Genomic DNA, 16,838 nt, shown 5'->3' with positions numbered 1-16,838 from the left:
TTCTCTGAAGGCTGTGAATACTAGTCTCATTACTTCCCTAATTATTCGCTCAGTGTTACTGGACTTCAAACCCCATAAAGACAAATTGTAATTAACCACTTTCCATTGACTTGAGCCGATTGTTTGATATGGGTTTTAAAACTTTCTAGAGGTTAATCTTACAGTTTGACTTTTTTTTGTTAAAAGGGCATCAGGTTGAAGTGAGAAGAAATATACTAAGAATCATACCTGCACACCTAAGAAATAAGAATTCATTCCTGAATGAATTTAGTTTTTATTGATTACATGAGATACATAAATCCACCATTTCCAACTACTGTAGACTTGTTTTTCCTGCTTATTGCTAGTGTACTAACTCAGGATTTCATAGCTCTGTGTACAGAGTTGAGGTTTTCCAAAGTTCAGGAGTGGGCTAGTTTTTGTTTGGTTTCTTTTATTGATCACTTTTCTTCTACTGTCTCCCTTCCTTAAGGCTTCTAAGAATGAATTCCAGCCCTTCCCCACTCCCCATCTGTAGAAATAAGTGTTTTGCATTTTACATGCACACAAATATAATTTGTTGGGATCATCACTGTGCTGAGGTTTCCCGGTGAGGAGAGGAACCCTAACCCTGAATTTGATAGAATATGCTTAAGTGAACCATAAGATATACTATAGATACCCATGACTAAATTATAGCCTGTCATGGACAGGTCACAGGCAAGATGAAAAATCTACGGGCCCGTGACCTATCCATGACACTAAATATGGGGGTCACTGCTGGGGCCAGCTGTGACACTGGCTGCCCAGGGCAAGACTACGGACAGCTGCACTGGCCGCCCAAGCACTGCTGCTTGGGGAGTCCCCAGGGCTAGTTTCCTAGGGCTTCTCAAACAGCGGTCAGTGTGGCTGGCTGTGGGACCACTCCAGCAGCAGCCGGTGTGGCTATCCCCGAGGCCGCCTAAGCAGCTGGCCCAAAAGCCAGCTGCTTGGGCAGCCCTGGGGTCAGCCACACTGGCCCCCGCAGAAGTCATGGAATCCATGAAACATTGAGCCCTAACAATAGGCCATGGAAAATATCCGGCTAAATCCCCTGTACTGAAAGTTTTCAACTCGGATGTTTACAAAGGTCACTATTAGGGTTAATTTAATACTAACATATGGGGAAAAAATTTTATAGCACTGGGTATTTTGAATACTGAAGGCCAATTAGTATCTTGACACATGTAGACTTTTCCTTTTGGTTTTCAAATAAAGTTGCCCACATCTTAGGGTAGAGTTTGGCTTCAGAGGTTTCTGTTTGAGTGGAGAAGGGAGGGAAGAGAGACCGCACAAGTTCTTTATTCCAGAATAGTGTTTAATGTCATTGTAAGACAGTCACATTTAACCCATTCATTACAGGTAGGGTTTTGATGGCAATATTGTGCATCTTAATTAGCTATCGCTATAATTGCATTATTTGGTTCTTACAGATGTATAGATAATGTGAGGCAAACTACCATATTTGCTCCCAATGAGTTTTACCAATACCATCTATGAAATATTTACACTATTTTAATCACAGTATGTGAGTAAATAGCATACAAGGAAATTAATTTCCTGCGGATTATGAGAATGGTGCAATATTGGCCAAACATTTTCCCCCTCTATGTAACATGCATATCCTGCAAATACCAGAAATAAGATTTATTTAATTTGGAAAAAACCACCATATTAGAATCCTAGAAAGAGCAGTCACTTTAAGGCAAGATATTCAGATGTCTACACAACCTTTTTAAAAAATAGAGAAATGAGAACTTTTTATCAAAGATCGCACATGCTTCTACATATAGGTACCTGTAGATCATAAAAAGGCGGTAATAAAAACATCAGTGCAAAGTCCTAGGTTAAGTTATTTAGTAGAGAAAATGAGGCGATAACTGTTCTCAGAGCAAGCCGTTATTTTCAAATATCAAAACATATGCTCCTTAGAGACTATTCTGTTTCTGGCTGCAGGCCACATATGTTGCATAAAATGTAATTTTTACTAGATCAAACAAGGTATAAAAAGCTGTTGAGACTATATTCATTTTAAAACAAATTTCATCCCAATTTTAGTATGTTCCTTTATCATGCTTACTTTTATTTATCCTTTAATAATAAAAAAGATTAACAGTTTATCAAAAGTCTTGACCACTGATTTTTTCTAACCCATCAAGAATAGTGCAAAGAGATGCAAACTCAGTGCTGTTCCTCTAATATTTTGGTGAGGACCCAAGACTAGGTTTTACAGACAAAAGAATAAAAACATGATCCTAAAAAGCTTGAGTCAATGTGGATTTTGTAAAAGGGGAGGGAAAGGCACAGAAATCAGTTGAGCTATGAACACTGTTAACCAGAGGTCAGGACAAATGCTAACAATCATACAGTACTACATATTTAACCGAAGTCCAGACAACTGTCACAGCTGCAAAATCAATTTTTAAAAAAGCATTGAGTTTCTACTTACCAGTATATTTTGTGCTGTAAGACACTGTGCTGTAATAACACTGCAAAAAGGCAGTATGTATTGCTTTCAATTTATTTAACAATGGAACGTTTCACAAAAACAGTAGTCTACTTTCCTGTGTCTAAGTGACTTGTGGTTTTGATGATGGAATGGAATAAGTCTCAAAAGCATCAAGTGAGCAGGAAATAAAATCTAGTTCGTTATATTTACTATAGGTTACTATTTACATGCTATATACTGAATGAAAAAATTATGCACAAGATAGCTAATAAAACTGGGATTTTGGTTTTTATTTTAACTAGCTCCCATCAGTAACAACCCAGTTTAACATTCAGAAAGACATTCTTAGATTTTTGTTGTAATCATTCCTAAGAAATTGGACCATGAATGTTTTAGGCACCAAAAGAAGATTTAAGTGTACTTTGCTCTTCTGGGTTGGAAAGATGATTGGTCATTATAAGAGAGAGAGTGTGTGTGTGTTTGGGGGTGGGGGAAGAATCTAAAGAGCATTTTATTGATGGACAAATAAAATGGATTGTAAGTTGCCTGTCCTGTGTCTTCTTCATTGCATATTTTACTTTAAGTTCTATCACTGTCAGCCTTGATTGAAAAGTGTTTTTAAAATAGTGCTAAAAATTAGTGTGATTTTACAGTCTTCAGACAGCTTTGTCCAAAGAGAACAGACTGTGATCACCATAAAACTGATAGGTGAATGAGAAAACTATACATGTACTGCAGCTAGACCCAGTAGAGTAAATAATCACATGCATGAGACCGTAAATTGTATTTGCGCCCTATGGTGTTTTAAATCTTGTATCACATAAAGGAATAAAATTTATCAATAGAGTTTTTACAAGAAGTGAGGGACTGAACACTAGAATGAGCCAAGTATATCTGCCAACGCAAATCATTTCTGACCTGCAACATATCTGCTATTGGAGTCCTAGGATTTTCAAGTGGGGAGAATCAATTACGTGAAGTTGTGACGTAAAGTATTTTATGTGTAAATATCATTTGTGACCTGATAGTTGAACCCGAGTCCCTAGATGACAAGCTAATGTATTTGCTGACTGCACTACTGAGGTCCTTGACATTTTAAGAACGGTTTTAAAACGTGGGAAGATCACACATGTGGCATCACAACCAACCCGGTCTTCATTCAAAGTTTGCAAATCATCAGTGTCTCGCACAGAGGACTTCATTTAAATGGATTGACTAATCTTACTCAGATAGCTGGTATAAAACTCAAACTATGTCTAGGAAACTGAATACGTTTTCCAAATAAAAGATTCAGTAGGTGTCATGTATCTGCCCCTTTTAAAAAGAGCTGGATAAGAGCATTTGTTAAACCTGGCTAACAGGTACATTTTTAAATTTCAGAAATGAGGTACAAGAAGCATTTGAATTATAAGGTAAGGCACCATTATTTACAACTTCCATCATGGGCACTCATTCTGATCAATGTTTCAGATACATTTGAACCTTGAGGTTAAATGCGACACAAATGTTTTCCAGCTGTTCTGTCCAATTTCGTTTTTGACTGTTTGTGCAACCACTGACATTTTACTGACCGTTGCTGCACCAATGAATGGTGAATAGTGGGCACGTCATCATAAACCACCCACATCTTTCCTCTGGCATTCTACAACACCTTGCCATGTATAATGTAACAGGTAACAGAAAAGACGACTTGTACTATATCCACAGGGCAAGTGATTAAATGTGGTTGAACTGATACAGTAAAGCCAGAATAAACTATCTGAATATTCCAGGGATGGTTTAAAACTTGAGTTACCCGCAAGTACTATGATTACAAAATTAATTTAGATTAATGCTTGGATATCACCATGTAAGTGAAAAACAGATGGTTTCTAGAAATCCTGTGGTTTTTGCTTGGGGAGGGTTGGTCCAACATGTGTTGAAACGCAGTCTCATTTTAAAATGTCCAAGTTATTTTCAAGTAGGAAAAACGCACAAAGCACAAGTGAGCAGAATTGCTTCACTTCTGTTATTTTCTGCTGTAGGAGTTCACAGATATGGCACAGCAGTCAGCTGATACCAGTTAACAGTCTCCTTCCTCAAGTTGAAATCCTTTAGGGACAGCATAACTCCACCCAGAAAGAAGTTCTCACGCAACGATTCTGCACTGAGCACACTTAGCTGAAGTTCCCTCTGCTTCAAAGTCTCCTTACTGTATCCACTGTACACAAGCTATGAAAAAACACACAGCCAATGAAAGCTAAGACAGTTTATTAGATGTCCAGAATTATAAGGACAGCTGGCAGTTAAAGGGATTTATAGATGGGCTCCTGGGTTGTCCACTGACTTGCTGTGTGACCCCGGGCAAGTCTGTGTCTCAGTTATCCTTTGTAAAAAGGGGATGTTTATCTGTTAGAGGGGTACTGTGTAACTTAAAGTATCCTGAGTAGCTTGGATGGAAGGTGCTGGTAAGTGAAAAGATTGCTAAGTCCAATCAGTTCAGAGCAACCAGAGAGCCATCAAGTGATGTGGGTTATAGCCAATGCATTTTGTGAATTCAAGTTGGACTATGCCAATATCTAAGATTTTTTTCGCCTCTTCCAGAGTTACAATCTTTATTATGAGAAACTCTGCTTTACCACACTTAAGGTATTCTTTAATTAGAATAGCTTGTTTACATATTAATTTTTTTTTGATTATAGGCTAAGAAGAAGGGCTGGGAATAAATCTGGAACAGGAGTGTGCACATTTATAAGGTACAAAGCTTTCAGAGGTGCAAAGCAAATTTACTGAGAGATGTTTGACAGGAATTATTTACCAGGCTTTCAAATAAATTGTAGTCACCAGCATGTATTTATGAAAGGCAGTTATGGAATCTTTACCAGGTAATTGACTTTTCTTACCATTTCATTGAATGTTGGGTTCCTTGTTTTTCGTGTGATTTTGGTTTTGCGCTTAGATGTTTTGTTTATATCTGGAAGTAAGTATGTTTTGACATAAGGATTTGGATCTGCACCATCTTCAGTAACCTGTAAATACAGAGCATAACAACTAGCCTTCATTCTATTTTAATGTAGTCCATTTTAATTTTTCTTTAAAAGAAATGCATTAGAGTCTATGTTCACCCCAAATGACCTAACATATGAGCAACTGCTCATAATCAGACTAACTGAAGACAAATGTGTTTTAAGAAGATACTTCTATTCTGTCTCTCACACACCAACATCCCACAGCGTACTATCAGAGTCATTCATATAATACAAGTTTGTGAATTTTTGGTTCACTTTCTTCACTCACCAGGTCTTTTATGTGCATCACCATGATAAACAGAGTGCCATTTCTATACGAGATGGACAACTTTACTTCTCCTCCCACTTTGCCTGAGGTAGGACTTGATGGACTTGCATCTAAAAATATGCACACAAGTTATTTTCCTTCACACAATTGTCCATCAGTACCACTGTACTAAGGTAAAACTGACAAATGTAAGACATGCCAAGTTCACGTCCTTTTTTCAGTTTTTATCAGTGTGTCAGGAACTTTTTACCTCCAAAATTGGCAAGGTCTGGGTACCCAGAAAGAATAGATATTCTAACAGGCATCACCATGGAGGATTAGAGTGAGAGAATTGGAGTACAGCAACTCTTCACTTAAAGTTGTCCCGGTTAACATTGTTTCGTTGCTGATTAGGGAACATGCTCATTTAAAGTTGTGCAATGCTCCCTTATAACGTCGTTTGGCAGCCGCCTGCTTTGCCCACTGCTTGCAGGAAGAGCAGCCTGTTGGAGCGAGCTGGTGGGGGCTTGGAACCAGGGTGGACCAGCAAGCCCCCCCAAGTCCCCTGTGCAGCAGCCGCCCAGCAGGCTATCAATTGCTGGCAGTTCAGAGGTCCCCTCCCCCCAGTGCCATGTGCTGCTCCTGCCTTGGAGCTGCTCTCCAGAGCCTCCTGCTTGCTGTGGGGAGGAACAGAGGGGCTAATGTCAGGGTGTCCCCCCTGCTCCTGCACCCTGCTTACCCCATCTTCCATAGAGCAGGGGGGACACAGGACAGGGCTCAGGACTGAGGGAGCTTCCTGGCAGCAGTGGCCATCTCAGCTTGCTGATTAACTTAAAAAGGCAGTGAACTTAAGAGTGGGGTCAGCATACCTAAAGAGGCAATGTGCATCTCTCACACACACACACAGGGGGTCTGTCTGCCATGCTGTCTCCCCTCCCTCCATTCGTGCTGCCTTGTCGAGAGTGAGGCTACATTAACAATGAGTTAACCCTTGAGGGCATTCCCTGGGAAATATCCCACCCTCTGACTTCACCACCTCAACCAAGCTTCACAATCATCATCATCGCTGTATACAGTATTAAACTGTTTGTTTAAAAACTATATATTAGTCTTTTGTCTGGAGAAAAAAATTTCCCTGGAGCCTAACCTCCACCCTCCCCGCCTCCATTTACATTAATTCTTATGGGGAAATTGGATTCGCCTAACATCATTTCGCTTAAAGTTGCATTTTTAAGGAACATAACTACAAGGTTAAGCGAGGAGTTACTGTATTTATTTGATCTGATTAATGAAAGCATTAAAAATAAGCAAGAAATTCTCACTTATGTGCAATTTTTATTTTGCTTGATCTGAAACCATATGGTGTAGGATTTACCCTGAAAGAATTTTCAAAGTAAAGGAGGCTTGAATTTGATTTGAAGGCTGATTATTTTTTCCATGAGGGGAAAATTATTAAACTGAGGAATCAAAAGTTGGATTTTATACTGTGCGGTACTTTCAAGTTTTTCATGTTATATTGCAGTCATTCAATTTACCCCCAAAAAACACGTGTTCCTACCTGCAGGCTTAGCTATTCCATCTATTCCTTCAGCTTTCTCATCACGAAGTAAAGGGTGAAAAAAAGTATAAACAAGATCACACTGCATTTGGGAAAAAGGTTACATGTTAGCTTAAAATGTACTAAAATGTGAGAGTTTGAACTCATTTTATTTAAATGCTTTGAGCAGTCACCTCTGACACCTCTGCTGAACTGTTCATCAAACTCTGTACGTAGCTGTTCAGCTCTACTTTTCTTTTGGCTGCTACATCCTTTATATGAGTTCTTCCCAGAACCATCTTATTAGGAAAGCTACAAGAGAATGACAAGATGCATTTTGTTGCTAATTTTACTGAAGTTAGTTATGATTTAAGTACAACTTAAATCCTGAACAGCTGATATGTATTCTTGCCAATGAAGTCATGACTTGAGACAAAGCACACTAGTGTATTTGCTTTATGAACACACCATTATATTTGCTATATTCAACATTACACACAAAAATACATTCAAATATTAAGGTTGCAAAGCCACAAGCTTGGAAGTGCCAGAGTCAATGTGCAAATTTAATTCAACTCCTTTGTGTATATGCGTTGTATAGTCTTTAAGTACATGATTACATACTACCACAGACATACCTTCCACACAACTCTTGCCTTTTTCAATGCACAATTAATAAGCAGCAGTCGCTATTTTGTTTTTTCATTGTTCAATGTAGTTCAGAGTACCTTATATGTTTAAAGCATAGCTTCCACTGACTTTAGTTGCAGCTGTCCAGACCTTCTGCAAATTAGACCCCTGGGTCTAAAGTCAGGCACCCAGAAAAAACTGAACACACAATTAGTCACTATCTGTGAAAAGGAACTGACAGAGGCAGGAATAAAATACAAATCTTGAGGGCAGCCTTCAGCAGTCTTAATCATGAGACCAACCTTTGTCTTCCTGCCCTCTCTAGCTTCATTCACTACACACACCTACCACCTTATGAAGCAGGGGGTCTTACACACAACCACCTCCTTCACCACATAACCCCAACTCATCCCAGAGCAGGTCCAGCCTGTGCACTGAATGAGGCTGGGGTCCTGTGGAAAAAAAATAGCATATGGTCATGTAATCAATGACTACAACATAATGCATATACACAAGATGAATTAAGGTTGCCCGGCCATCCTTAATTCCAGCACTGCTTAACTTTGCAACCTTAACATGGTGGGGAGGGTGTGGGTGTGTGCACGCGCTCCCCCAGGTTTTTTTTAAAAAAGCCAACGAAAGACAGAAGTTCCATGTGTCATCATATCAACACACATGGGTCCTCAGCAGGGTTGGAACCTTGAGATCCATCACACAAACCTTTACCACTTGAGCTAATGGAGTAATTGACAGCAGGTTGATTGATAGCTTTTCATCCTGCATGTGGACTAGCACTTTAGCTAAACTGGACACTTGGCCAGTGGGTTTCACAGATATTTGCTGACAGCAGAGGGATAGGGAGACTTTATCCCAATCTACCACCCACAGGTCCAGCTCTTTTCTGAATCAGGTAGCTTTTTCCTCCATGCTACCTTGGAGCAGCAGGGGCATTACGGAGCACAGGAGAGAGGCTCCCTGCTCTCAAATCCAGCCCTGGTACAGCCAACAGCAGCAATTGCAGAGAACATCCTGATCAGTTATGGGATGGAACATGCTCAATGTGGACAAAGTCTTTGGGGAATTTAGCTGCTAAAATATAAGAAGTCGCCACTGAACATATGCAAACTGATTGGTCAAATTTGGGTGGATTTTTATAGGGATGGCAAAAAGGTACATCCCTTACAAAAAGGCCACACCCTGCCAAATTTTCATTCCAATTTTATCATCAGGGCATCATGAAAATTGTTGTGACCCAATGTCAGCAGCACAGAGACGCTTTCAAAAGGTAACTAAAGAGAATTCTTTTAAAATAAGAAATACTTTGTATACCTTAATGATTTGAACTTAGGAAAACCAAATACAGCAAGCTGATGTCTTACTAAGCAAAGAAAGACCTCCCCTCTTCAAAGAGAGACAGTGGCTATTTTTGTTGTCATCCATGATTAGATATATTTCTGGATGTGAGCCCAACAGCAGAGTAAAGGGTGAGAACTTCCCCTTTTAACACTTATGCCAACACTGGAAAAACTCAGTGAAAGAAAATGTAATATAAAATTCCTTTGTCTACATAAAGGACAGGAGGTATCTTAATTAGAAACATACCCTGGTAACTTCCAAAGAGGAAAGAGAATACCAAGTTTGTTGTGAAGCTCCTGGAACTCATCAAATGTCCGGAAGACAAACATTGGTTCAACTTGCCCCTCTCTCAAGACTCTCACCACATAGATCTGCGTTAAACACATTAAGATATGGAAAGGCAGTTAGGGCATTGCAATAACCATAGCTGTAGTACACCATGTGGAAAAAAAAATCTAATGGGTCTTTAAAAACAATTTAATCTGGGTCCACAAAAACTAAACTTCTTAATCATACTGTTATTGCATAGAGTTACTACAGGGTTGTTTGGGTACACTAACTGTACTTTCTCCATACCTTAACATGTCTTTTTTACATTTAATCTTAATTCCCTGATTATAATGCTTGATTTAGGAAGAATTACAGTAAACCTGTAATGTATTCTACACTAAATTAATTAATGTTCTGTTCCCATTCTTGGTAGGTAAATAGGCAGCTGAGAGAAACAACGGAATCAACCCATTTAGGAATAGCTATGTTTTGCTGCCCCCCCCCCTTTTTTTTTTTTTTACTTTTGGGGCATAGACTAATTCTCTGTTAATAAGAGTTGAATTTATTTGGAGGAAGAGAACGTGAATAAAAGTGAACAGTGGAGAGGAAGTATGGCAGTGGCAGCATGCAGAATGAGTATTTACAAATTGGAATAAAATCCACACACTTACATAATGTTTATCTGGGTTGTACCTCTTTTGGTACGTAAACACGGACACTTCCTTGATTCGACCATCCTGTCTAAGTGAATATGTTTTGGGAGAAAATGAGAGAATGGGCTCATCATTGGAAGGTAGGCCTGAAAAACGCAGCTGAGCCAGGTTGTGAATGAAGAAATTAAACTTTGTGGCAACACTTCCCAAACTGGATTCAATCAGCCTATAAAAGAGAAAATAACTGAATGCTGGAGCACAATTACATATTCAGAGCACACATTCCAATTTTGTCAGTCAGCACCTTAACTTCCAAGTTCTAAAATATAGCAAATCCTCACTGAGGTAAAAGGACACATTACGTTTTGACAAAAAAAATGGTTACTGGTCCATTGACATGATGACATTTCTGCATGTGCTGGGATAACTTTACCCAAAATTTGAGTATTGGATATTGAACAACAAAGGTTGTCCAGAGTTTGTCAAGGCTGTATGCGTACCCTATTTTTCATTAATTTAGGTTAAACAATCAACAAACAATATGCTGCAGGAGATCCAGTAGTTCACTTAGTGAAAACTGGATACAGCAAAAATATTTATAATTAGATTTCTGAACGGTTTCTAAAACATGGCAAACTGCAGTTCCAGTGAGAGTTGTTCTTTGAAAGATGCGACTTCACAAGAGGCTTCCCACTGTAAACAGCTTTAGAAGAGTGATATTAGCTATGGAATCAATTTAGGGAATATTTCCTCATGAATGTGCAAGTCTGATGGACAGCAAAATGAAGCTGTTAAGCTATTACTACCCCCAGAATTTTATGCATTAGAATTTTCACTATTTTTTTTTTAAATAAAACAGCCTCAACATTTTAGCCCTATATTTAAGCATTTGAGAAAATGAAGTTCTGTACAGATCTCAATTAGTGATAGATAACAGATTAGTATTTTATTTTATAATTAGGATAATTTCAAGACTACTGAACTTCTATAAGCTGTAAGTATTAAGTGTCTCAGTGTTTTAGTATCTTAGTGCAGGAGCTTCTAACAGGAAAAAAAAGTGGCGAGTTTATATATTTTGGTTCTGTTTCACTTGTCACTTATCTAGTACCTTGTAAAGAAAATTGTAGCTTCTGCATCTGTAGTTTGTGGCTGAAGAGCATCTTGGACATATTTTAAGTCTTGAACTCCAGTAAGTTCTGGTAACCCTGAAGCAAGCATCTATAGAAGACGAGTTACTATTTTTACATTGGAACGAGATATCAAATCTATTTTTATATTTAAATAATTAAAACACGAAGGGCCCCAAACTTGATTAATGTAGTACCCAAATGCCCCAAATACTAATGCTATTAACCAATAAATACTCCCACCACCACATTGTGTCAGTTAACATCAGAGTTGAAGAAAAATTAGTTTTGGAATTCTTAATATTTAGCAGTTACTTTAGTTTTAGCTTCTGTAGTAAGAGGTAGGAAATTTATGCTATATTTTAGTTTCCATAGTGCAAAAACTAAGTAAAAAAATCTCAGTAACAAGTACCCCCAGTATTTCCACAGGAACACTACTACATTTCTGGCTTGTAACAGCACGTTTAGAAGTGCTTCTAAAGTATAAATGCCAACAATTTAGGTTTTTTGTATAGACTGGATTTGTCAGAAGCTGTAACTTCCTAGGAGGGAACTTACTAAAATCCACAATTAAACTACAAGAAAATTATGTGCAATAAAAACTATTACCAGTGAAAGCAGGTTAAGCAAGAGGTTTGCATGTTTCCTGATCAAATTGTAAGCTTGGCAGCAGAGATCCACAAACAACTGAAAACGGATAGTAGGTTTTTCACCACCATTAATGACATAGGCCATATCTGATGTTAGCACAAAAGGAGCCCGATCCCTGTTTAAAAGAAAGCAAAAATACACAGTTTATTAAATGGACTTTCTTGGAATTTCATGCACTTTTAGTTGCAATTTGCTAAATTTAATTACTATTCTAAAACAGTATTTTTCCGAGAGCTTGAACTACATGCATTAATCAATCACTGGACTTGCAGAGAGCAGGTCAGTCTCACTCACAGGGTATGATCTATTCTTCATAATTCTAATGTTACAGCCATGATTTCAAAGGGAAACAATATTCTTTCCAAAAAAATCATATTTAATAATTAATGAATCCAAAGTTTTACTCTGTGACCAGGTAACATCAGAAAGTAGTAATTTCCAGTCAAAAAAAAACTTTAAGCTACATTAAAATTGTCAGTGTAAAATCAACTATATTTGAAAACACCAGGGAATAAAAAGTTAGGTTCGTCTTCAAGTGCTTGTTCATGTCAATTCCAATCAGGTGTGTGCGCAATGTGTACACAGTTGTTGGAAAGTTTTCCCATAGCAGCTCCCATCAGGTCAGGTATGGAGCCCCCAAGAGCAGGGGCTTCATGGCGCTAGATATAGGACCCTGCCAACCCCAGTTCCTTTTTACTAGAAGTGATGGTCATTGGAATTGCGATCGCTTGCCTAGCAAATGCTTCGCTTAGCGTTCTTTCCATAGTTAGTTTCGTTTAGTTGTAGTTAATGTTAGGAGATAGTGTATATAGTAAGGTTTGGGAGCAGAGTTTCCCCAATCCCTAACACCCGCCTTGGGCTCCGGGGTATGCCGTGAGCCCTAGACTTTAAATGCTACAGAACCTGCAGTAAGCCTATGCCAATGAGCGACCCCCACGACTCATGTCTGAATTGTCTGGGGAAGGTACACCAGACAGAAAGGTGCAAAATTTGCAGGGCTTTCCACCCCAGGACAAAAAAGGAGCGAGATTTCTGACAAACAGTTGCTCTTGGAATCTGCTCTTCATCCCCAGTCTGCTGCGGACCACCAGGACCCGGCACCGACTGCGTCCTAATGGAGTACCCCAGCATCGGTACGTGACAGTGCCAAGGAAGGACTCTAGTCTAAGAGACCCTCAGCACTGGTGCTCTCTGGCACTGCACGTTGAGGAGACAACCCAGCACCCCACACTAATACAGTATATCATCCAGCGCATAAGAATGATCCATCCATCCAAACATGAATTCTATTCCTCTTCACATTATCCACTTGCTGACAGTCAGAAACACAGATGTTTCAACTCATCCTCCATATGCATTATAGGAAAATGTTCTCATTCACCATTGGTCTGTGACCCAGACGGTGCAATTTACTTCTTCCACACTCCAAAGTATACAGCAGATAATACCCCGGGTCCTTACCATATCTCTTTCAATTCCTGATAAAGTTTAGGGTACTCCATCATGCAATATATAATTATATGCCCTCCAAAACAGCATACAGAAGCTATACCACAAATTATACAAAGCTATTCCTTGGTGATCAGAGCTATGACATGGTAGCTGGGGTCATGGGGTCAGAGTTAACTGTTCCCCAAACAATCTCAACATTTAAAAAAGCTACACTAACCTCATCTTAGAATATCCTGGTTCCAAGATGTTTGGTTTTATAAAAACTTTCTTAGGTTTTTCACTGATTTGTGCAAAGCTCTTTTGGTCCAGGAAATTCATTTAAAAAATAATATCCTTAAGGAAAAAGTGATATTTCTGAAATTATAGAAATGAAATATAGACTACAGTTGTGCCAATTAGCACATTTTGATCTTCCAATTGCTGGAATAGTAACCACTATTTTAAAGTTACACCTGTGCGTCTAGTTTTTAAATGCACAGAACATCTCCAGTATGTAGGAGCAGCCTTCACACCTTGACATTCTTCAAGCAGAGCTGTAACTACCAAAGTTGATGGCCAGGGAGAGATTGTGGAGACTTTTCAGAAGCACAGTAGTCTACAATGAGAATCCAAAATGGATTTTGGAAATTGGGTGGTTCAGCCTAAAAGAACAGTTACTTACCTTACAGTAAATGATTTTTCTAGATCGTCTATGCATGTGGATCCCACCTATGATGCATTGTGCCCGCTACACAGGAGTTAAGAAAGTTCTTTAGCAGTGTCCACTAGGAGTCCTGCATGCGCTTTAGGTGCTCTTGCTCCCCCACCCAAGAGCATAAAGGGTGGGGTGACCCCAACGGCTACTCAATTTCTTTTGCTGCCCAGAGTCCCAATGATAAGATTCTGAGCTGCAAGAATGAAGGGTGAGTCGTGGGATCCACAAACACAGAACATCTTGAAGAATCAGTTACTATAAGGTAAGTAACCATTCTTTCACCTTTGATCACCTGTGCACATGGATCCCACTTACTATAATTAGCAAGCAGTTTGATTCTTTGGAGGTGGGCGGCTAGGTGGTTATCTGAACAAAGATTGGAGAACAGCTCTTCCAGCTAATGATGCCACTAAAGAGTAATGTCTATTAAGTGTGTGAACTGATGACCACATAGCTGCTCTACATACTTCTGTCAGTGGAAACTTGCTGAAGCAGAGTGGTCTGACCTGAGCCTTCTGCCATATTCCACAATCTAAGATTCTTCAACGGTCCTGTTTTGTTTAGGTAATACAAGAGGGCTCCGACATCCACAGTATGAAGTTTTGTTTTGATTCTGCAGGAGAAGCAAGAGTCCTAGGATAGAAAACTGGTAAGTGAATATACTGGTTACTGTGAAAATCCTGTATTAACTTGGGTATGACTTTAGGATGGAGGTCTTAATGTAACTGTCCATATGAAAAAGTCTATGGTGGGTAGACATGAGAGCTTGGCTTTAGCTAACTCTATGCGGTGAAGTAATAGCCACTAGAAACTCAGCTTTCATGGATAAATGATGAATAAAACAAGATACGGACTCAAAAAGACGTTTCATTAAAGTCACAAACACTAAACTCAAATACCATTTCTTGTGGTAACAGAAGATTTAAACCTTTTAGGAGCCTGGTAACTCTGATGGGGAAAAAACTGAAGATCCTCGTCACGAGGTGAACTCACTGCTGATGGTGCATCCTCTTGGCCATCCTGGGAATTAGCTCTGCTAGGTGCTGCACCCTCCTCCAGCAGTGTCTCCCCTCTCACTCCAGGAACTACAGCCTCCCCTTCATGATATGGGGCTCTGGCTAGGTCACTATCATGGTTTTCCTTTCTGGGGAGGGAAGTCTTTTCCCAAACATGCTCAGGCAGTCTTATGCACTGCCCTGCTGGTGCCACTTCCCCAGTGGCTGGTTAGGAAACCCAGGCCCACCCTCTACTCTGGGTTCTGGCTCCAGGACCCGCTAGCCCGGAATCAAGGTCTGTTCCACCCTGTACCATGCTGCATTTCCCTGAGCCCTTTCCAAATTTTCTGGCTCTCCCTTCCTTCTCTGGGTCTGCCAGTTTTACCATTCCCTCCTTCCATGGAGTAAATGCAGCCTACACATCTCTGCAGCCTCCAAACATGTCTCTTAGTCTCTTCACGTGGACTTACTCTTCTACGCAACAGGCAAGATTTAAAATCCGGTAAGAGTGGTTGAGGCATCATGGCCGAAACCCAGTATTGCTACCAACTACCTATAAAAATACAATTACTTTTTTTTTTTTTTAAGCCAAGAGGCAATAAAAATATAAAAACTAACTTTCTCCTAAGCTACAATCTAAAAGCTGTAAAAAGGGACTCAGAAGTTCCAACTCTGCCAGGACGGTCAGAAGGAACAGGCTGGCAGTTGGGTCACCCTGCCCTTTATGCTCTTGTGTGGAGAAACGGAAGAGCATGTCCGACCCCTAGTGGACACTGCTAGAGAAAACTTCCTGCATTCCTGTGCGAAGACACAAGTGAACTATGAGTGGGATCCACATACACAGGAGCTTGAAGACAATACTAAGTTCACATTGAGGACCGTGATAACAAAAATGTAGATGTTAAATCATGAGAGGAAAAATGCAAAAGGGAAGTTCCTTGCATTCTCAAATGCTAAACTGCAGAAGATACCTTTTAAAGCTACCAAACGTCTGTGCATGGCCCAAAAACTTTCCAAAGTCAATATGGAACATGTGTCCCGTGCTTCGAAGCATTATGTTATCGTTGTGACGGTCACAGATTCCCAATATGTAGGTGGCTACGCAGCATCCTGCACAAGAATAGATGAAGTTTTCTGAAGCCTGAAATTAGCAAAAAGTAAATGAGATCAAAGCGAATCTACCAATGGGAAAAACAATGTACTTCAGTTGATCATTCATTCAGAGTTCACTTTTTACAATAGGGATGTGGCTCTGGGCAGCTGACAGTTCTTAAGTAAACTTCCCTTAGACTACTTGGGAAGCTATTCATTTAAGAAAAATGAACTATACTGCTAAGGGGAAAGGCAATTTGTTAGGTTTTTGGGGGTCAGAAAGCAGATAAGGTAGAGAAAAGGCTGTTCAGAGATAAAGCACAAGCAAAGGCCAAAGAACGTGTGTTTACCATATCTGCATACCCCGGCCTGATAACGAAGTGTTGCATCCAAAGGAGAAGCAGCATGAGAAGGGGCCATATCTTCTAAGCCAAGATTAAAATTGAGACCTGTTCTACACTAAAGTTAGGTCAACACAAGGCAGCTTATGTCATTCTATTTATGTCAGTGTCTACACTACAATGCGGCTTCCACCGAAGTAAATCTCCTGCTATGCCACCATAACAACTCCACCTCCACGCAAGGCGTAGCACTTATATTGATATAGTTAGGGTGATGCAGCGTTCGGGTAGACACTAAGGTTACTTACATCACCTATC

General features: G+C 39.7%; 1 protein-coding gene across 1 annotated transcript in view; it reads right to left on the bottom strand.

The window, feature by feature from the left end:
• Window positions 1-1,315: 1,315 nt before the first annotated feature.
• PIK3C2A (phosphatidylinositol-4-phosphate 3-kinase catalytic subunit type 2 alpha) overlaps window positions 1,316-16,838 on the bottom strand; it is a 90,721-nt gene continuing 75,198 nt past the window's right edge. The window contains exons 24-33 of the mRNA XM_075129368.1: window positions 16,059-16,228; window positions 11,905-12,061; window positions 11,277-11,386; window positions 10,187-10,394; window positions 9,492-9,616; window positions 7,454-7,571; window positions 7,281-7,362; window positions 5,744-5,853; window positions 5,350-5,475; window positions 1,316-4,678 (exon numbers count right to left, since the gene is read on the bottom strand). Coding sequence (XP_074985469.1) covers window positions 4,496-4,678; window positions 5,350-5,475; window positions 5,744-5,853; window positions 7,281-7,362; window positions 7,454-7,571; window positions 9,492-9,616; window positions 10,187-10,394; window positions 11,277-11,386; window positions 11,905-12,061; window positions 16,059-16,228 — 1,389 coding nt within the window. The 3' untranslated portion in view covers window positions 1,316-4,495. The remainder of the gene's footprint in view (window positions 4,679-5,349; window positions 5,476-5,743; window positions 5,854-7,280; window positions 7,363-7,453; window positions 7,572-9,491; window positions 9,617-10,186; window positions 10,395-11,276; window positions 11,387-11,904; window positions 12,062-16,058; window positions 16,229-16,838) is intronic.

This window comes from Caretta caretta, chromosome 6, assembly GCF_965140235.1.
Source record: "Caretta caretta isolate rCarCar2 chromosome 6, rCarCar1.hap1, whole genome shotgun sequence".
Lineage (NCBI taxonomy): Eukaryota > Metazoa > Chordata > Testudines > Cheloniidae > Caretta > Caretta caretta.
Note: the sequence above shows the minus strand (reverse complement) of the source record. Positions and strands in the feature narration are given on the sequence as shown.